At 39.8% G+C, this 22,223-nt stretch overlaps 1 protein-coding gene across 6 annotated transcripts in view; it reads right to left on the bottom strand.

The window, feature by feature from the left end:
• Nucleotides 1-9,614: 9,614 nt before the first annotated feature.
• The window catches only part of ZNF385B (zinc finger protein 385B), a 151,101-nt gene continuing 138,492 nt past the window's right edge, over nt 9,615-22,223 (bottom strand). For all 6 annotated transcript variants that reach the window (XM_069861051.1, XM_069861056.1, XM_069861053.1 and 3 more), the window contains 4 exons: nt 15,086-15,331; nt 13,806-13,984; nt 12,617-12,718; nt 9,615-11,044 (listed from right to left, as the gene is read on the bottom strand). In XM_069861051.1, the coding sequence (XP_069717152.1) occupies nt 10,826-11,044; nt 12,617-12,718; nt 13,806-13,984; nt 15,086-15,331 (746 nt within the window). In that variant the 3' untranslated portion in view covers nt 9,615-10,825. The remainder of the gene's footprint in view (nt 11,045-12,616; nt 12,719-13,805; nt 13,985-15,085; nt 15,332-22,223) is intronic.

Raw genomic sequence — 22,223 nt, 5'->3', positions numbered from 1 at the left:
ATCGGAGCTTTTTCAAGTAACAGAATCAAATTTAGCAGTTAACACTGTAGTCCTGGGGAGAACAAACAAACAAACAAGCCAACCAAGCAAACAAACAAACCAACAGTAAACCTGAAAAAAGGTTTAAGAGTTTTAGTGTGCAAATACATTTTATTGGTGATCAAGCCGTGGTGCACAGACAGAGAGATGCCAGTAAAATGGGTGAGAGTGGCCAAGTGAAGTTCATAGCACTGAGTAAAGTCCTGTCCTTGATGACTCACTTCATAAGATCTATCAAGTGTCTATCAAACAACTTTTTGGTTTAAATCTCTAAGTGGTAACACATAATTGCATTTCAAATCCCAAATGAATTCTTGCTCACTCACAATGTAAAACAAGCACTGACAGTCTGAAAACATGCCTTCATAAATATTTTCTCCTCCTTAAATCCCTGTGAGTGCATTGTACCTCACTCTCCTCTTGCAGCCCACCTTGTATACTCTCATCTTGCTGCCTCCTCTCTACACCAGTAGAGCATCACCCTTGCCCCCGGCAAGCAGTCACTACAGGACACAAAATTAAAAGAAAAGTCTAAACTTTCCATTAGTTTCCTTTAAAAATAGATGTTAATAATGGCAGGCAATATATGTGAGAATTTAAGTATTTTCTGGAAGAGGCTAAAATGGTTCAATAGCTTTTTCCCATGACAGGGACTGCAGAGCAGGCCAGTTTCAAAGATTTAGAAGGCATAAAGATGTTTCCAGCATTCAGTCCCAGGGAGGGAACAGCAAGTAGTAACTTCTAAAATTAACATTTGCATTTGATAATGTGAAGGTAATCCTTATCATCCTTTATACTTGAACACTTCTTGTGCCTTTGCTACCACTGATCAGTATCATCTACACTAAATCATTTACAGAGAGCAACCACTGAAGATGGGTAGCAGAGAAGGGAGGGAATATAGCTGAAGTCTGTTTGACATCAGCAAGGAACTGCAGTCTGCAATTTATGGTTTGGTAGATATCACAAGTGAAAAGCATTCGCTAATAAAGTCCAAACTCATGTCAGATATACATTGTGTTCCTGTTCCCATCTCCTTTTTTTCTTGGGGGCTGAATAATTTATCAGCAAACACTCACATGTGGAAGTCACAGGTACATCTTATACTGGAGGGTTTATCCACAGGAACTCTGATTGACTTTCCACTGGGGGAGGGACGCAGGAAGCCAAGACACAGGAAATGCATCTCTGCCCTAGGAAAGGAGTGAGGAATTGACTCAAGGCGCTCTGGAGGATTAATGTTTCAGGATATGGATGGGTATTACTGTAGTTCTGGACTCAGGGACAGAGAGGCACCATAGACAGACCTCTTTTACCTGTGATGCATGTCAGATATTCAGCAAGAAAGGAAATTAAATCCCAGCACATATTATAAGACATCTGTGTGCCTTGCCATACCTTGGCTAAGTTGCAAGCAGTGCTGTTTTGCAGGGTGAGTGAACTGTGTTCAGAACAGGAGCACACCTCCATGCCGTCCCACCAGGAATTATACAGACAAGGAAAAGCAAGAGCGGAGACAGTGTATTTGCTCTTATATAAACCAAATCCCCACTATTTCCTTTGCCCTGTTTGGCAATGTGTAGGCCTGCACTATTCTATTGTGAGAGCCTCAGTGCAGCTCCAGTGAAGTCAGGCAATGAAGATCCATTTTTCATTCAGCCTTTGCAGAAAACATTTTAGAATTCAAATTGTATGTGAAAACTTGATTTGGCACAGTTGAACATGAAAATTAGCTTTGAATGAAGCTACCACCTGCCTTCCTGAGGAGATAATATATCCCAAAAATGAAGTGTTTGCAGGCATCGCTGACCCTCTCTAAGACAAACATCAGATCTGCCTGAAAATGTGCTTAGCACAGTCAAGGCTGACAGAGTTTAGACAGATAAAATGGAAAGGGTCATGGTTATGTTATCCCTTATTCTTAGGCATTCTTATGTGCTAAAATCTGACATCAGAATGCCTCCTGCCAGTTTTACTCTCCCTGCATCTGGTGGTTCTTTTTTGGAGGCAGAGATGGGAGGTGCTGCTCTAAGTGAGCAGTAGGGAAAATATTGAAGGCGGACTTTTTGGTGACCATAGTTTAAGGAGTTGCTTTCAAGTTAAGGGCAGAATGGAAAAATCTCACCCACACTTGCTGGAAAATGAAGACAGATTTCACTCAGGAGATGGAGGAGGGAGCTAACATCTTGACAGGCTATGAGAACTGTACTAATGAGGCTGATAGAGGGCTGGAGAAACAAGTCGCATTGTTTGATGTGGTCAAAGAAGGAGCTAGAGAAAGGATCAACGATTCAGCTAATACAATCAGAAGATAAGTCAGGACAATGCTGCAGGACATGGGATGGTGAGAGTTTTGCAGGCAGAAAATGGTCTTTGAACAGTGGGAAACACTTCCGTGCTACAGCTGGAGGAGAGGAAATGTCTAAATGGAAAAGTAACTTGGGTGGATGGCTCTGTAGAGAAGGCTTAACCAAAAATAAAGTCTTTATATGAGCAATTGGCCTCATAAAGAGAAACATGAAATTCTAGGGAAACTAAATGGAAATTCCCTTGTTGGACAAGAGCTGCATTTGGGTCTGGAGCACAGGAGAGGGTGCTCATTGCCTGGAGTATGGCAATGCCTGGCCAGCAGTGTTCCCCAGGGGCTGGTTCTTGGCCCAGTCTTGTTCAACATATTAATCGGTGACCTGGATGAGGGGAGAGAGTGTACCCTCAGCAAGTCTGCTGTTGATGCAAAACTGGGAGGAGTGACTGATACACCAGAAGTCTGTGCTGCCATTCAGTGAGACCTGGACAGGCTGGAAAGTTAGACAGAGATGAACCGAAAAAAGTTCAACAAAGGCAAGTGTGGAGTCCAGCAACTAGAGAGGAATAACCCCATGCACCAGCATAGGTTTGGAGTTGACCAGCTGGAAAGCAACTCTGTGGAGAAGGACCTGGTAGTCCTGGTAGACAACAAGCTGACCTTGAGCCAGCAATGTGGCCTTGTGGCCAGGAAGTCCAATGGTATCCTGGGGCGCATTAAGAATAGTGTGGCCAGCAGGACAAGGGAAGTTCTCCTCCTCTACTCTGCCCTAGTGAGGCTGCATCTGGAGTATTGTGTCCAGTTCTGGGCCCCCCAGTTCAAGAAAGACAAGGAACTAGTGGGAGGGGGTCCAGCAGAGGACTACAAAATGATTAGGGGATTAGAGCATCTCTTTTATGAGGTGAGGCTGAGTAAGCTTGGGTTCTTTAGCTTGGAAAAGGTAAGACTGAGAGGGAACCTTGTTAATGCTTATAAATATCTAAGGGTACAAACTGGAACACAGGAAGTTCTACCTCAACATGAGGAAAAACTTTACTGTGAGGGTGACTGAACACTGGAACAGGCTGCCCAGGGAGGCTGTAGAGCCTCCTCTGGAGATATTCAAAACCTGTCTGGACACATTCCTATGCAACCTGCTCTAGGTGTATCTGCTTTAGTAGGGGAAGCTGGGCTGGGTAATCTCTGGAGGTCCCTTCCAGCCCCTACTATTGCACGATTCTCTGAAAACTGTGGCTCAGGTTTAGTTCTCTGGAAGCACTAAATGGCTGCTGGGCACATTGGGCATTTAAATGTGCTGAAATTACATCTTATATTCAAAGTGTAAACCACAGCCTTTGAAAAAGAAGCCTATGTGCTGTGTAACACTGGCTGGTCCTAGCCTAGCAAAATACATCACCGCCTAACTAATGAGTTTTCAGCACCACAACAGTCAAATGCTTTCATGTAAGACTGACCTAAACATGCCAGTCTTTTCCTGATGTAACCTGTGTCACGGAGCTAGACGTGGCCATCTTGACACTTGTGCTCCCTACGTTTCATGGTTGTGAGTTTGGCTATGCCTGCTTTTCTCCTTGGTACATCTGATGGAGAAGACATCCTTTTCCTCCAGGGCACCTTATGTCTTCTGTGCAAGAGGAAGCTGTTTGCTATTTCTAAGTGGTTCCCAAACTAACAAATTCACTGCAGATACCTACACCTACCCAGTCTCCTACAAAGGGACTGGCCTGATTCTGTCCCTTTGCAAAATACATTAAAATGTTTTATACTGATAGAGTATATTTTGCTGCTATTTGCTTCTGTTCCATGTAAGTCCTTAACATCTCTTTCTCTTCACTTCTCGTGGAACGGAGACAAATGGTCACTGAAAAATTATTGGCAAAGTATGAACTCTACCTTTCAGTTTTGTTCCATTTTCATTTGGCTTGCACAATACAATCACAACATTTTGCCTATATTTATTTCAAGGAGGAGAAAGGAGTAATTTGTACTTGTAGAGTTGTATAGATCTGAATCTCTTTTCAGGGAGAAAAATTGTGTGTAGTGGATTTATGTCTGACAGGGCATCTACATTCCTTGGATTTTGCTGACAAGGTCTCCAGACAGATTTCTTTCTCCACCTTACATAACCCCACTCATGAAATAGTAGGTGCCCTAATTTCAGTCAGTATCTTGTCTGGATAAGGTAAGACAGTAGGCAGTAGATATTCATCAGATTCACCCCACAGTAGCCTTACTGTCTGTTGCACAGATTATATTTTTCCCTTTTGCTGCTGCTTTACTTATATTACTAACATTACCCTTAAAATATCCATAAGAAGTGTCTAAAAATATGACCATTATTTGTATTGATATTTCCTTTTTAAGTCTGATGGGGTGCAGAAAAAATATGCAATTCAGAGCCCAAACAGTCCATTGCTCCAAAACACATGCACATAGAGAAAAATGCAGAACAGGTGCCAGCCATGGTGCTTGAGGCCCTAATAGAAGCTGGCTAGCTCACCGGACGTGAGCAAGATTGGTGTGAAGTTTTTCAACCATCAAATTGGTTAGACTGTTTCAGATAATCTAAACAAATGACTTTGTGAAAATGTGTTGTTTTCTCAAAACACCTCAAGGCCTGAAACACATCACATTGCTATTACTGCAAAGTCCTTTTTTTGGCCTGGAAAATATAACTACACCCTCTCCAAACTCCAGTCACAGTATTGCAGTGCACATAATTTCCCCTCCTTGTTACTTTGACTCTTACCTTTCCAGGTAGTTCTTCCTTTTAGTTCCCCCTTCTTCAGTCTATTACAGGTAAGATGCTTGTCTTAATATTTTCAGGCTTTCATAGCAGGTGCCCACCACACTATGAATGATCAGTCAGTATTTAGTGCTGCAAGGTTTCCTTCAGCTTTTAATTGCTCTGTAAAACAATGATTAGTTTTGATTTTTCAGAAGCCGACTACTTTTTATCTTTTAGAATTGTAACTCATTTAGGACGGCAGCATCCTCTGGAGGTCACCTAGTCTGGCCACCTGCTCAGAGCACTTAGAGTTGGATCAGGTTGCTCATCTGGCCTCACAAAACCATCTCCTGAAGGATGGACCTTTCTATAACCTTCCCGGGCAACCTGCTCCAGGGCTTCCCCACTTTTCCTGTAAAAACTTTTTTTCTTATGCAGAATTAGCATGTTCTTTTCTGCAGCTCTGGTTGTCTCCTTTCATCTGCTCACAGCGTTTCCCTGAGAAATGTCAATGTCTCTTCCCTGTGACCACTGATCAGATGCTTGAGGACAGTGGCCAGAACTGCCGCAGCCTTCTCCAGGCTCAACAAACTCATCTCATTGTCCTGGATACAACGTGTTCATTTCCTAACCGCCTTTGTGGCTTTCTCCTGGAGGCCCCAGACTGGACATATCACTTCAGGTTCAACTTCAAAGTGCTGAACACTTTTAAGTTTACCATGGCTGTTAACCCTGGTTTTGCTAATGCAGAGCATACTCAGTTACGCTCTGGGGCCACAAGGGCGCACTGCAGACTTGTGTTCCATTTGTGCACCACAAATATTGGGTGTCCCTCTGCACCCACCCTGCTTGGGTCTTTTCTTATGAAGCTGTTTCTGGTGAGTGAGCCTGGTCTGCAATATGCACAGTGTGGCTCCTTCCCAGATGCAGGACTTGGCCTTTGAAGCCCATAAGGTTCCTGTAAAACCATGTCTCCAGCTTGCTGGGCTCCCTCTGATGACAGCCTCACTCTCCAGCATACTGCCTGGAAAAGGAGGCCCCCTGATTTGGTATTAAAACCTGCACACTCATCAAGTGCTCTCCATCCCACTGTACAGGTCACCGGTGAGCACGTTTGGTGCTACCGACCCCTGGGGAACACCACTCAACTGGCTATTGCAGACTGCAAACAGCTGCGGATGCCTGGAGGTTGGTGGCCCAATGTCTCTTCCAGCAGCCTTGTAGCCACCCACCCCATCCATGCTGCCCCCATCTGCCTTGCCTACAAGAAAAAAAGCCTGACTGAAGTTGCTGTAAGGGCACCCACTGTTCTTGTGAGCACAGGCAGGCATCTCATCAGAGAAAGTGCTCAGTTATGATTTTGTCTTTTGTAAACCCAGGCTGGGTTTACAAATCCCAATCACCTACTTGTTTGCATGTGCCCAGATCTTCCTCCTTGCATTCTTGAAGACTGGCATAAAAATGTCCTTTTTTTCAGTGACTGGGGACCTTCCTCAAGAGCAGCATTTCAAAGATGACAGGCTACATTTCACCTCCTCCAGTTCTGATGTTTGGCAGGAGTTGGCTCTTGGTGTTCAGCATCTAGCATAATACTCTATCAATACAAATAAATATGAATACGAAAATAAACCAAACAGAAATATTTATATATCAATGTTAATTTAATAAAAAAAATCATAATAGCCAAGAATTCTAGATACTAAAAAATATTTATATAGTTTTACCTGAAATGCTGGTCATTCCAATAAATGCTTGAGGATTTCTAGATTGTTGCTTGAAAAACAGAATGCTAAGGAAAAAATGGTTAAAGATATACACTAGCCATAGTAAGAAAATCACCATGACCACTGTGACCAGAAGGTGACAGCTGTAGAGATTTACTGTACAACTAAGCATGAATAAATAGTATAGTACCTCACTTATTCAAGGTGACACGTTCGAAAGATATAGAGTGAGGCTCATTGGATTACAGACAGATGCATAAAGGCGGTGAAACACTTTCTGCGGAACTCAAGAAAACTGTGTTCTTTTTTTCCAGACAAATGTAACAAACTCTTTTGAAAAACTTTTCTGAACATAAAATCTATAGTCCAAGATCACAGAGTAATGGAGTAAAATAAGGTATGGTATTTTTTAATAAAATAATCTCTTTCTTACAGGAAATGTATTAGTTTACATAGTCCATCTGACCCTAATTCCCAGTGCAACATTATCATAGGAATTCAAATGACGATATGGACAGGGCAACACATGTGCTAGCTTCTGGCTTCTTCATTCTGCTATCCTACAAAAATCAGAAGGAAAGATTTTATTAGTTTTGGCCTGCAGAAATGAGAAGCACACGTACTAGTATCCTGCAGTAGTCACAGAAGATCTTATTCTTTTTGTTTTTATTAGAACTGTATATCTGTATAGACTACTGGACCATGCCCTACATTTGATATCCTTCTTTTGCGGTCCTGGGATCATGATCCAGCCACAGGTACCAGCAGAAAGTTCCTCCTGATGTATCTGTGTCCATGTCTGGTCTGGATCCTTTTTGTTCTGCTACAGAAAGATCTCTTAACAACACAGTCCACCTTTTGACTTCCTATACAGGAAAAACTCACAGCTGAGTGTGCAGGCCTAGAATAACAGACAAAGGAGAGGCTGAAATATTATTACTTTAGCCTTATTCCCTTAGTGGTTGCACATTCGATATATTTATTCAAAATGACAACTGCAATGCAAATATTGTATTTCTGTACTAGTTCTTTGTTATAATAAATCCATTAATTTAATAGCCAAGCATCTGCAATGATATTGCATGTGAGGAGAAAATATCCTAATGTATCAAAAAAGCAGATGATAACCATTGTGCAAGTATGGTACAATTTTTCCTTCTCATGTAGAGCTTGTTTCTAAAATGTGAGATCCTGACAGGTATAATGAGAGGGTTTGCCATTTATCACATAATTATCATTTCAAATTCTCAGTTCTGCATTTCATGGACAAAACTTTGGTAGCAAGTGGAGTTACAGTACAGAAAATGTAAGCTAACATAGCAAAGAGTGCAAAAGGTGTTAAATATAAATCTGAACACAAATCTTCCTTACCTTACAACTATAGTCTTCTAGATCCTTGTGTTTCATAGGTCAAGTAATTCCTCTCATTGCTGAATGACAACACACATTCTTTCACTTTTAGTGACCCAAATATTTTTCCAGTGCTCTTAGAAACAATTATCTGTCCAACAAATCACACACCCCCGGCTAGTCCTCTCCTTAGTATAGGTTTCCTGCATTTTATATGGGAACACATTTGACTGTAGAAACTTGGCTTTAAGTTTCTCATCACAACCAGAAGGTTATAAAAAAGCGGGTAAAATAGTACATAGCCAACTGTTGTTTCCTGAAGAACCAATTAAAATACACAGTTCTGTAAACCTATTGCACGTTGGCCAGAAACAGGCTCCTCATGCAAGTACAACCTCTCAAAGTAGCTGAGCAGTTAAACCTAACTGCCTACAAGCATGAGTTACAAAACCAGACACAAAGAGATGCACATGGAAGAGTGCCTACCCACATGATATTATAATTCTCACAGTCCATAATATTAATACAATTGTACCTGCTTCCCCAGAGGATGCTGCAAGTCTGGACTCTCTTACCTACCCCTTTGTAGGTTATTCTCCAATGAATTATCCATTCACAACACAGTTGACTGCTCCACTGAAAAGTGGAAATCAAGCAGAATTACATTTGCAGAAAATAAGCATTTGCAGAAAATAAGCATTACATTACATTTGCAGAAAATAAGCATTGCAAATACATTGCAACTATGAGGTACCTGTTGACTGGTACATCCTCTATTATGAAGATCCTGAAATTTGCACTCCTTTGCCTTTGTGGATTTGCAATGGCCCTGTTGGCTTTGTATTAACCCTAACCAGCCTTATTCTTAAGTCTTTTTACTCTTGTATGCTTTATTTTTCACTTTATATTAACAAAGAAGAGATTTTTACAGAACAGATCAAACTTTTAAGCATGGAAAACGATAATTTCAAAGCTTCTGCAAATACCTCCCTTCAAAAGCACGCTGTGTCAGCTGCTTACTTTGGCCATGCTTCAAAGCAAGTCCTGGCTCCAAAGTGACCTACATTTTGTCTCAGGTATGCCCAGGCTGGTTTTAAAGTTAATCTTTAATCTCCAGCAGCGCTGGCATAACCACGGTGTAGCATTTTGGTGGTGCAATAATAAAACCATAATCACCCATATGGCTCTACTGCCTCTTCTTCTGAACCTCTGATGTAGTGCATCTTTACAATCTTACTGCAAAAATGCCCCAGTAAAAGCTGTAATAGGATGCAGCAAAGAAAAGATGTTAAAACATGAAGGAAGTAAACACAGGCTCTGTAATTATACTTTATTGCAACTCTAATGCTTTGTTTGCTCCTGAAGACTCCTTCAGCTAAATTTGTTTGTTCCAGGCTTTTTTTATCCTCTACCAATTAATAAACACAAAAAGCACAAATATTTTTTATTATTTTATTGAAAAGGTACATTTAAAAAAATACACAGACATTTTACTATTATGGACTGCAGATAAAGATGCTCTAAAAGTAATTATATTTTTTTTCTTTTCTTCTACCTGTTGTCCCCATTATCACATCATGAATTCAGTCTGAGTACTGCATATTGATATCACCTTTATAAAAGGGTTGGGGAGACAAGAAGATAGTTCAGGCATTACTGCAATATATTCAATAAACAGACAATACAGTCAATTATAAATATTTTATCTTCTGTACATTATTGCATTAGGGAGCCACAATGTTCTGCAGCATCATTACAAAGGAAACTAGTTAGAAATGAAGAAAAGGGATTTTTATGTATAAACACATGGATGCATTGACATCATGAACAATGCATGTGAGCTGTGGTAATGTGCAATTTAAAAGCTTTTTTTCTCTTTAAACATTGCTTAGCAACATCAGTGAGGAAATAACAAAAATAACTTAAAAGTAGCAAACAAGTAGTAATCTTAACTATATGTTATATGGCTTTCTATTTTTAATTTCTCTAAATAAAGTCTGACACAAAGGAAATCATTAAAAGCTTCAGCGCGACATTGTTTTCAAACATTTGCACAGAAACTAAAAATACTGAAACCAGACATGTGATACTTCTTTAGTACTACACAAGATACACCAGTACTGGGGTCTAGGACAGCACACAATCCCAGTCAACAAGAGCACACTGAAAAAAAAAAAAAAAGATGCAATTGATTTTTGAGATGTTATCCACAATCAAGCATTTGGTTAATCTACCTTTTTTTCCCACATTAGATTATAGCCCATTAGTTTTCAGAGAAGTATTTACATAAGTGTGAGGAAGGAAGACCCTAGTTTTCAAGTCTGTCAGGAAAATACTTTACGTTCCTTGATTCCAAGGTGCATCATACACATTGGGGGGGGGGGAAAAGAGATGGCATGAACCTTCAATAGTACACATTTTAGGAGCAATTAAGTTTTTAGTAAATTACTCTATTTGGATTAAAAAAAAAAGAGAGACAGAGAAAGACTGAGAAAAAGTTGTCTAGACTCCAAAATGCAGTACCGTAAATGATGAGTTTATTGTTGTGGTTGTCAAGTTGTGGTTGGTCAAGGTGTCACGCTAGATGGCATTTCAAAAGAGAAAGACATTTCAAAATCTTGACCACTTTCCTGCTTTTCTAGAAACTGGCCACAGTTATCTCTTTTGTACATCAATAAATTAGTATGGTGCAAAAAGTATGGAGGCAGGTGTTGCCCGGATGGGACCGTGGCCTGGCCTGAGAAGAGCTGGTGGTATTGCAGGTGCCTGGAACAAGGAGGCAGATGGTCGGGGAGGAAGAGACAGAGCTGATGATACAGCTGCAGCCGCAGCAAGAGGAGATGAAAGAAAAGCAGGTGCCAGGGGCTTAATCATGTCCTTTTGGAATGCAAGTTTTGCCTGGAATAAAACACACACGAAAAAAGCAATGTAAATACAGTTCTCCCCATGCCCGCTTTGACATGAGGGTAAAAAATGAACCCTGACAAAGGGCATGCTATGGTTTCTCACAGAAGCCTCATGTCAGCTGCTTAAAAATCCCACTCGCATTGTCATCATACCCAAGGCAATTAAAGCAACCAAACAGTATATTTAAAGATACATAAATCTCTTGAGTGTAGTGGTAGTCATACTGGCGTTTAGAAGGAAGCGTAATTTGCAAGTGAACAACATTAAATTGTGTAAATCATAACTGTATAAGAAATATTAAAATACAGGATTAAGAATTCAATGTCAAAAGTAGAGGGGTCAAGTCCAGTCAGCTTTTTACCTGCCAAGGCAGAGCTGCTCTTTTGAAAACAGAAATATTTTTTAAGATCAATATCACAAAAAAATTCTTTCCAAAAGAATTATTACTCAGCTTATGATCTACAGTCATTGCTGGTGCTTGTGGTGAAAAAGCTAACAGAAATATATACATGATAGCCTCACCGCAAATGTTTGCACCACAATAACACATTTGTGGGGGAAAAGATACCCATATCCTTCCTTTATTAGTAGAGGTCTCTCCTTACACAATAGACAATAAATGATGTATTATACAAATGAAGAAGATTAGCGTGTGCAGAACATAGCAAATGGGGTGACTTGAAGAAAGCCTGCAGCATTTTCATTTGCCTCTATACAATTACGAAGACACATTAACATTTCAGCTTTTAAAGGTTCTTCACATGCTTACTCTTGCACACACACATTTGCATCTCTGTCTGTCCAACCTATAATTTGTCTTTGTGCCATAGGTGGCATGTGCTTTTCCCTAATGAATAAAATACAGGCTGAGTCATGAGCAAATAAACATACAATCTGTGCTGAGCTAGAGCCAGTCTGAACCCTGGCTGCAGCTGACTGGCAGAACCAGCTTGGGGAATTCCTGGAAGTGCAGGTGGGTGTGAAGGGAGAAGAGCTAGGGGCATAAACGCAGGAGAGGTGTTTTGATAGCCAGTGACAAGCACAGTCCAAGCATGCAGATAGGCAGTCAATTCTTCTAAAAAGCTGATAAGTCTTTTGCACCAACACAGAACATCCACACAGCACTCTGTTTTGCTCTATGCAGAGAATGAGCATTAGTATTTTTATATCTTAACATCTTATATCCTTTTCTCTGACTGCATCTGTCAAAACTGAAAGTTATCTCAGGTGCCCAGAAAGACAGTATATACATTTAAACCTTCAAGGAAAGTGCACTAGCTCAGCAGAGGAAATATCTTTCCAAAGGGCACACAGTTCTTTGCCCATTCCACTGATTATTCCCTTCTCCCTAGCAGTAAATAACACTCAGAGTGCTGTCTGTGTGCCTTTGACCAGGCAGACAGAATACATAACTACGGTCAAATCTGATCCTTGTACAGACTCAGCTGGAGAGAAGACAAATGCTGCGGAAGTATCAGGTCTGTCATGTTCCTGTCACTGTGTGGTGGGAGTTCCCAAGATCACAGATTCATGTCAACAGTGATGAGAAATAAAAATACTTACTGCTAAAATACTTGGGCTGCGCTGCAGTTTGTTGTAAGGGCTATATTTAGGTTTCATAGGCTTTCCTGCAACTCTGTCCTTGTGCCTTCGGCTGGAAATGTGCTGAAATAAATATCCTCACATTTAATTAGCTGTTTAAACATTTCTTAGTGTAGAGTTTGAAACTGATTTATCAGCAGGATATGCCTAAGCCCTGTTTGTAAGATAAAGTAGGTTCTTTAGAGAGAACAAAGATGTGCTTTGCTAAATTAAACATAACAATTTGGAGCAAATCAAAAAGAGAATTGGAAACTAATCAAATATAGGGAATTCTGTGATCCAAGACAGGGTCTGTAAACCATTGATATTTTGGTTAGTGTTTCCTTTTTCCACTTGAGAAGCTTTGAACCAGGCAGAGCTGTAATCACTAAGTCACACAAATATTCAGAAGTAGGAGGTAAATTTCAGTCTCACTGATGTTGTTCAGTTGTATAAATAATTCAGTATTAGCTGAAGGAAGAACCAGTGCCCAGGGATATGTCTACACCATGCAACTTAATACTATCTTAGAGATAACAGAAATAACAGGGAATGAGAGGACACATCCACACGGCAGAGCACCATCCAGTTAGAAATTCCTGTTTGGGTATCAGAAACCACATATTTATACGAGCACAACTCTGAACCCAGAGCTAATTGGCTTGGAATGAACAGAGCTGCATGTTCATATAGCTATGCTGTTAATGATGATGTTGCTCTCCATAGTTCATATCTACAGCACTCCCCTCCAGCCAATTGCTCTAAACCAATAGATTCAAGTCACATTGCACTTCTCACATAGTATTAAAAAGTTTCCCAGCAGACTGAAACAGCATCAAAAGAGGAATTCAGGCAACTTCAGCCCAGAATTTCTTCCACTTGGGAGACCAAATTCAACTCTCTCTCTCACCATAGCAAACTTTTAAACTAGAATTCATTGATGATGGCATCTTGTCCATCTCTGCCTTATGAATCTCTAGCCCATTTTTTTCCCAGCTGAGACAATTAGGTGAACTTGACCTATAGTGAACTACTTAGAAATAGTTGCGAGATGACAGAAAACAAATAGTAAGTTCACTTTTTGCCAAAACAACTCCACACAGACCTACATCCCACCTACAATATTGCAATACAACTGAAAACAAAGGAGCCCCAGACACATGCAAGCTACCTGTTTAAGTTGAATTTCTGAATTAACATGGACGTCACAAATTTCACAATGAAATGTCTTGTTCTGCAGTCCTGAGCCTTTATTGCCATTCTGCACCTTCAGCCGGGATCCAGGTCTAGGATAAGACTTGATGGGACCGGCACCATTCCGAGCCTCGACCATGGTCTTGTGCTTGGAGCCTAATGGGCAAGGAGACACAGGCGCGTTAATGATCAGCAACTTAAACCCATGTCCATTAGCCTTGTGACTTTTTGTAACACATTTATCTTCAAGACAGAATGGTTAAAGTCACCACAGATTAGAATTAATGATGGCTATGTTTCTGGTCAGTGTAGTTCTCACTTCCTCGATCTAAAGGGAAATCATAAAATGGAAGAAAGGTTTGCACGAAAAGGGAACAACACGCATATTGGATCACTGGCTCTCTGTTTGGGGGCAGAGCGTGGCTATACAGCCAAGGTTGATTATTCTTCTGCCAATATCCATATTGCTGGTGAATCATGAAGAAGGGCATTAGATGAGACTGAGAGAGGAACCACAGCAGTCACTCAGAACCTGCCTAGGAATAGGAATACTTCAATAAGTATCTTCTGACTTGGAAGAAATTCGGCTATTTCAAGAATGGATTACAGCTGTAAAACCAGCTTCAATGGTTTGTTAACAAGCTTTACATCACCAACACATCACAGAGTACCCAGAGCACATTAGGAATTGCTGCTTTTGGCCTTTTAAAAAGAACATATATAACCTGCGAGAATAAAGATTCTAGGAAATCTATGGCTGTCACCCTCAAATTATCAAAAACATCAAATAACAAAAATTATCAGTTGTACCAGCAAAAACCAGACACCAGAGATAATGAGGCAAAATATGAAAGAAAACTGACACAATTAGATGAATCTGACCTATGGCAAATATGAAAGACAACTGACATTTTAGAAACATTAATGTTACAGAAACCACTATGATCATAATAACCCTCACTAGGGAAGCATGATGGAATCTGATTAGGTAACATGAACTGTAGGGATTTTGCCAACTAGAATCTTACAGAGTACTTGAAGAACAGCTCAAAAAATTCAGAGAGGACTTTAATAGAATAACAAACACCACACATGAAACTGTAATTAACAGAACTGTTCTTGTAATGTGCCATTGTAAGTTTTAACTAAAAGGCACTTCAGTGAAGTGTGGCTACCACAGTGTCAGAAAACCAGCTTTGTTACTGTTTTCAAAATTCAGTGTAACACACAACTGACTTGCACTATATGCTTACTCACCTGTATTGTGGGCTTCTAGTTGTGACAGGGAATTCACAGCTACTTTGCATAATGAACAGTATAATAGTTTTTTGGCTTTTTCCTCTTCTGACTCAGAAACTGTGCTAGAAGCTCCATTTGTGCTCTTGGAAGATGAAGCAGATGTTACAGGTGTCACTGCTGCCACTCCAGGTTTGGGAAGAGAAGGACCCACTTCTGTATTGGACTGCTGACTTGCACTATTGGGTTTTGTTTTCCCTTTATCTTCTAAAAGAAGCAAAACAGATATGTCATAATATGCTGCACACAACAAAAATAGCATACAGTAATAGTCCTGTGGTTTTAGTGAACATAACGCAATAGGAGCTTAATTAATCTCATTTTATACAGGACAGCAGCATCCTTGAAATCTTGTTAAAAACCTACCATGAAATGTGTGTAATTTGACAAAAGGGGTGATATTCCTGTTTTTAAGACTACCCAACGCCTTCAAGAAATTCACGCCAGCTGCTGCTGCTGTCATGTTGCAGGTTTGGCCAGCTGAAAGGAGCTCAAGAAAATCTCAAGGCAGCCAGGGTTAAGGACTGGAGAGCACTCAAACATGTGAGCCTTTGCACTGGGGATTACAAAAGTACTTCTGAAAAGCAATATATGAGCCTTTGGAAAGATGCTGCAAAGATGCTGAAAGTATCCACCATTATCTTCACACATGATATTCCTCATTTCAAGTACAGGAGTTAATTACAGTACTACACTATATATATGAACACAGCTGCTAATGTTTTTAGGTAATTCCAGGAACAATTCCCTATAAACATGGAGATCAGGCGGCTCCAATGTGCACTCAGTGCATTCCTGTATCACTTCACAAGCATGAGTCAATCATCTGTGCTCCTATGAGACAGGCAGGCAGGTATTACTTCATTTTACAGATGGTGATCACAAGGCAAGAAATCAAACATCCCAGCTGTGCTTTAAGAGGAATTTTGTGCCAGAGTCACTATTCAAATTCTCCTTGCCTACATGTTGTCTATAAGAGCTCATTGCATCTTAAGCTACTCAACCGTAGTCCTTATGACCACAGGCCATACTAGTTGCCAGCAATAAAAGAAGTTCATCCATAAAGAGCATGGGATGTGAGTGGGACAGTACAGTGGTTCTGGCATGAGCAAGCCTGAAAAAATGGACATAAGAAATTATTGCCTAAGTTGTCACTCAGAACAATAGGAATTAAATTTTATCATCTCAGCTAGTACAAAATCTATGTAACATAAAACCTTTTCATAACTTTTGAAGATTACTTATATTCCATGGGAAACCTGTGGCATAGATTTAAATAGTGTTGAAAATGTGATTTGAAAATTTAGGAGCACTTGGTTATTTGTAAATATGGACCTTTGCACTTTATCTTTACAGCTACCAGGCTCAGCTTAACATCACTCTGTGCAGCAGGCCAATGCTACCTAGAATTCTGAAGCAGGATTGTGCCCCCTACAACAAACACTTGACAGTGCACATGAACTATGAACAGGAACCCTGAAACCAAAACCCACAGTGGTTGGCATATTTCCCAGAAATACACTGCAGTACATCAATCTTAGCTTGTTAAAAACCAGGAGGAAGACAATTCTAATAAAAGATTTATTATTTTTTAAAACAGTGATAAAAATACTTTGAAATTACATTATATAAATGGTGTCATATGAAGTACAAAGACTACTATTAGGACCAAACTAATGATAAAACCAGATTCTGAAGCTACTTTGATTGTTAAAGCATGACAAACTGAAGTGATGTTAAGTCATAGCTCATAGACTATTAAATTTTAATGCGTCTATAGCAATAAGTGACATCTGCAAAAATCTAGAACAGATTACATGACTTATGAGTTTTCATAAAATACACAGTTTTAATAAACAGCATTTGCTAACATTCTAAATTAAAGAGTTTTCAATATGGGGAGTTCTCAGAGGTGCTAAAATCTACAAAGGAAACATTCTGAACTGGTGCAGCTTGTGAATTCACATTACAGGAAAATAGACTTGATGCTATTCTATGCACTATTATGCCAGACAGCAAAAGGCATAACACATGGATATATGTGAACCTGAGTGCAATAATGGAACGTTCCTTAGTATTTCACATTTCAGATCTGAAAAGAATAATGCACCTGCAGAACTGCAAGCTGTATCTTAGTATATAGAGATTACACTTCTAATCTGGGGTTCTTTTATACCATTTCCAATGTGGTTTGTTTTGGTTTTTTGTTTCTTTGATTGTTTTTTTAATGTAAGCATAAAGATTTGGTGCTTTTGAAACACTTCTGAGAGAAAGAAATCATCTCCTCCTGTGAGAAAGAGAACAGGAGGGGATTAGCAGGAACACCAAATGATGCGAGCTGGGACTCTCAGCCTGAAAGACTACTTTGTGCAACAAATGCACCATTCACGCTCCTGCAGCCCTTAACCTCACTGTTCAAACTGCCTGCAACAAGAGGGAGCAGATTTTTTTTTTTTTTTTTTGCCATCGAGCACCTATGGAGTGAGATCCTAAGCAATGGAGTAAGAGCCATTCCACACAGGCCACCAATCACCATCACAGACTTATGGTTTTCCATCGCTGAATTTAACAGCTGACTGAAAAATGAAAAATTTCATTTCCCACTTCTCCGCAGTTAGCTGGCCACCAGCTGATGTAGTATGGCAATTTTTAAAATATTCTCTAGATTTACAGTGTTTTTCACTATTCATAACACAAAGCAATTCTAGAGTACATAACGTGTAACAAGGTAACAAGGAAACTTCTAGAAAACTAGAGAAAAGTTACCAGCATCCAGCTGGGCTCAATTCTGCCAGTATCTCAGCTTTTGGAAAAAACCTCAGTTCACATAATAATACCATCATTTGAAAAGCTTCCTGACACAAATAAGCTCTTCATCCATGGGAATGTATGTGTATAAGGAGAGACACACACCCCTCTATGAATTAATGTTTCCTTTCACTATTCTAAACCTTTAATGCAGAACATCTTCAAAGATCATAATTGTCAGGTTATTATACACTTTGACTCCCACAGAAAGTACATTGAGCTAAGTGCATATTTGTCACTGTAACGGGGCCAGAATTGGGTTGTCCTGGCTTCTAAAATCAGAAAATTGCACTTCTCCAAATGGGTTTTTGAGAACAGCTTATTGTTTTCAATTCACAAAATTCAAAACAGCATTTCTTATAGTTTTATGTTTGAGACAGAAATGCCAAGTATTCTACTATGCAAAGCACAGGAAATGCAAATTGCATGCGTAGATTTTACAAAGCACAAAGAGGATTACTCTTTTATTTGTATTTATAGCACAGAGTTAACAAATAATATCTTCACAAAGAAATCAGAAATTCAAAATCAAAGAAATCATAACTGTTAATGCCTGCATGCTAATAGATACCTCCCAACTGTAATCACTGTATAAAATAAATGTAGATAGATGCAGTGGCAGGACTGTAGTCCTCTTGCAGTTTTTGAAGGCAAGTCGTGTTGAGAATAGGCTCAAATTTGCTCTGATTTCTATCAGGGCCAAACCCATCACACCCAACAGAGCTGGGTAGAGACCAAATAAGCGTATGGGTGCATTGACCCCACTCAGGACCATACCACCAGCTCCTGCTGCACTGCTCACAGTGGTACCTACCTCCCTCCAGAAAACTCCAACTGTGATTCAACCTTAGTCAGGGTCAGGCTGAAATGGTTACATCATAACTCACATGCAAGTTCATTTAAAATCTAACACATCTTGTTACACTATATCTTATTTTTTTTTTTCATGCAGAAAGGCAATATTTCATCTCTGTTCAATTCCTGTCTTTAAATTAAGTTTCCCTTTTCCTCAAGACTGTAGATAAGTAAATTAACGGTTCATTTCAAGTTCTCACTGAAGACTGAATTTATTTTGAAATAGAGCCCCAGGAAAAAATAAAGCCAGCTAATTAAGTATTGCTTTGGGCTCAGTAATACCAATGCTCTTGTCGCTTCCTTACATTGTTTCAATTCTGCTTTGAAGTTGTTTTCACATATTTTTGGTTGTTTGCCTTATGTTTGTGTCAGCACCATGTTAAAATTCAAGACTTATTCATCTAATTAGCACTGCCTCGTTTTAGCTCTACGTACCAAAGTCAGGACACAGTGCCAGATAACATCTGACAGGTTCAAATCTAACAGGTTCCAGCTTCCAACACAAGACCAGTTGAAGTGATTTACTGACATTTGCAGGTCACATAACTCTCATTACACTTGCTAGGGCATAATCTATTCATCCCACCCAGTAATGCCAAAATCCTCGTCCAGCTAAGTAAAAAGGGTTTTGCCTTAGATGGAAAAGGGGCAAAAATGTTACCATAAAACTTCTTCCCTCTGACACTCAACCTGCATCTTCATTGCCCCTGTACTCACCTCGAACACTGTGTTCAGTTCTGGGCCCCTCACCACAAGAAGGATGTTGAGGCTCTGGAGCGAGTCCAGAGAAGAGCAACAAAGCTGGTGAAGGGGCTGGAGAACAGGCCTTATGAGGAACGGCTGAGAGAGCTGGGGGTGTTTAGCCTGGAGAAGAGGAGGCTGAGGGGAGACCTCATTGCTCTCTGTAACTACCTGAAAGGAGGTTGTAGAGAGGAGGGAGCTGGCCTCTTCTCCCCAGCGACAGGGGACAGGACAAGAGGGAATGGCCTCAAGCTGCGCCAGGGGAGGTTCAGACTAGATATCAGAAAGAAATTTTTCACGGTATGGGTCATTGGGCACTGTAAAAAGCTGCCCAGGGAGGTGGTTGAGTCCCCATCCCTGGAGGTGTTTAAAAGACGGGTAGATGAGGTGCTTCGGGACATGCTTTAGTGGTACATAGGAATGGTTGGACTCGATGATCCAAGAGGTCTTTTCCAACCTGGTGACTCTATGATTCTATGGTTTTTCAGTTACTTTCTTTCCTGGTGAACAGCAGAATGTGAATGCTCTGCCCTGTCTCATAATCCAGTGATCAAGATAGTCCATGCAGAAAGCATAAAAGAATATTCTTTCTAATCCCTTTAACCATTCCATTAAGCAGTTTGATCAAGAGAATTCACTTGGTTTATTTTGCAATTTGTGTGAATTATTTACAATTTTATTATGCATATGTATATTTAAACAGTATAAAATTATATTTTAAAACTATCTCTTACCATACTAAAATGTGCCTATAGGTGTTGAGTTCTTTAGATAGGAAAGAACATTTTTCATTTTGAGCGAAAGTGATGATTTTGGTGCATGTTAGGCAGAATTTCGAATTTGGACTTCATGATGAAAATATACATTTTCAATAGAAAAGTAACTTAAAATTCAGATCCTAAATTCAAAATTGAGACTCTTCATGAAAACAGAACTAAAGAGAATTCTAAATCTAATTTATATATCTAGATATTCAAATGATAAAGGTTTTCTGTACTAACAATACTCATTGCTACTTATATACTACAACATGCCTATCTGCACAGTTTTTGCTACTGAAGATTCACAAAACAACTTTGCATTAAGCCTTTGGTTTTGCAACAGTTTGTTCAAACAGCAACTGAAATAAAAAGATTATCCAAGGTAAAGATATGATGAACTTGCAGAAGCCCTTTCCAACAAGTATGCTAAAAACTTTTAGATACAGATCTCTGCTATGATCCTAACAACCCTTACAAAACCATCACATATATTTTCTGCCTGTACATAATACATAAAACTGCTCTCACCATTACAGTAACAGAAGAAATAATATTCTGATTACTGAAAATATGTATTTTATGTGAATGTGATAAAAAGTACAGCTTTACACCTTCTTGCCTCTCTTCCCTGCCAGAAGTTGGGATTATCCATGATGTGAGCACGCAGACAGACAAGGATATCAGGTCAGAGGCGCTGGGGGAGATGGAGGCAGCTCCCCATCAAGAAGAGACCAAGCCATGCTTATAACCACCTGCTGTCAGGCTTTAGCTTCACATCTACCCTTGTGCCAGGTCCTTCACTGCATCCCCAGCTGCAGGTGCTAAACAGTAGCCATACACAAAGTACTTGGAACAGGAGTAGAGCACAGGCATTGCCAAACGGCCACCGCTCCTCTAGCTACCCTAAATCAAAGCTTTTTTGAGAGATTTGCTAATTTCCCATCTGAGAGATGGCGATTCGTTTTATAATTCTTCCACCTGGTCACACAACAGAACAGCAGAGCTGTGCAGAGTAAAACTGGTTTTCAGCTTCTTCCTGTAATTTCAACAGCTTCAAATATGTCTATAAATATTAGGCTGCATTAAACAACCTTTGAAGCATACAGTGATTACAGAAGGGGAAGAGGAAATCAATCAGATTGTCAGACAATTGTATAAGTGCTCTTTCCCTGACTGGTTGTGTAGCAAAGGTAAAATCAGTTGCATTAATTATAGACATATACAATCCGGGACATTTTGCTGAAAAGCTTATTGCTGTAGCTAAACTGACATCAATGAAGACAAATTAAAATTGCTTATTGAAAAATAAAACTCTCGGCTAAAATTAGACATCAGATACTTGGCATATATATATATATAAAATATACTTATTCCTACTACTTCTTTTCTTTCCACACTTCTTTATAAAATACACCCTTTGACAATGCTGAAAAGAGGCAAGTTAGTTGATATTACTAAAATCTATCACTTGACCTTACTGTTATAAGCCTTCAGTACCTAGAACAATAAGGTGGTCCCTGGACCAAATTATTTGCAGTTTAAGAGAAGAGATCACAGCTGCAGAGAGACAGGTATGAAATCACAGGAGAGACTGAAAAACTGGTCACCAACACAGGCACCAGTGTGGCAGCCAAGCTTCTCATGTGATTTTTTTTGAGATTTTTTTCTTTCTCCAAGAAACAGAGAAAGAGAACTTTTCAGAGGTGAGAGTAAAGTAAGTTTGGCAGCTGTTTTCAGGTAGCTCTTTACAAATAGGAACCAGAAAGGCAGGAAGCTCTTTGAGAAACTGTTTTCAATGGCTGATTGGTGCTAGGTGCAAGTCACTATCTTCAAAGTACATTAGAAAATACATACAAAGGTACGGAGAGCTTTGACAGTAAACGACATGAAGAATTCTGAGAGAAAAAAATCAGTAGCTTTAGCGAATCATTGGA

This window comes from Phaenicophaeus curvirostris, chromosome 7 (assembly GCF_032191515.1).
Source record: "Phaenicophaeus curvirostris isolate KB17595 chromosome 7, BPBGC_Pcur_1.0, whole genome shotgun sequence".
Classification (NCBI taxonomy): domain Eukaryota; kingdom Metazoa; phylum Chordata; class Aves; order Cuculiformes; family Cuculidae; genus Phaenicophaeus; species Phaenicophaeus curvirostris.
This window is presented reverse-complemented; position numbering and strand designations above follow the sequence as displayed.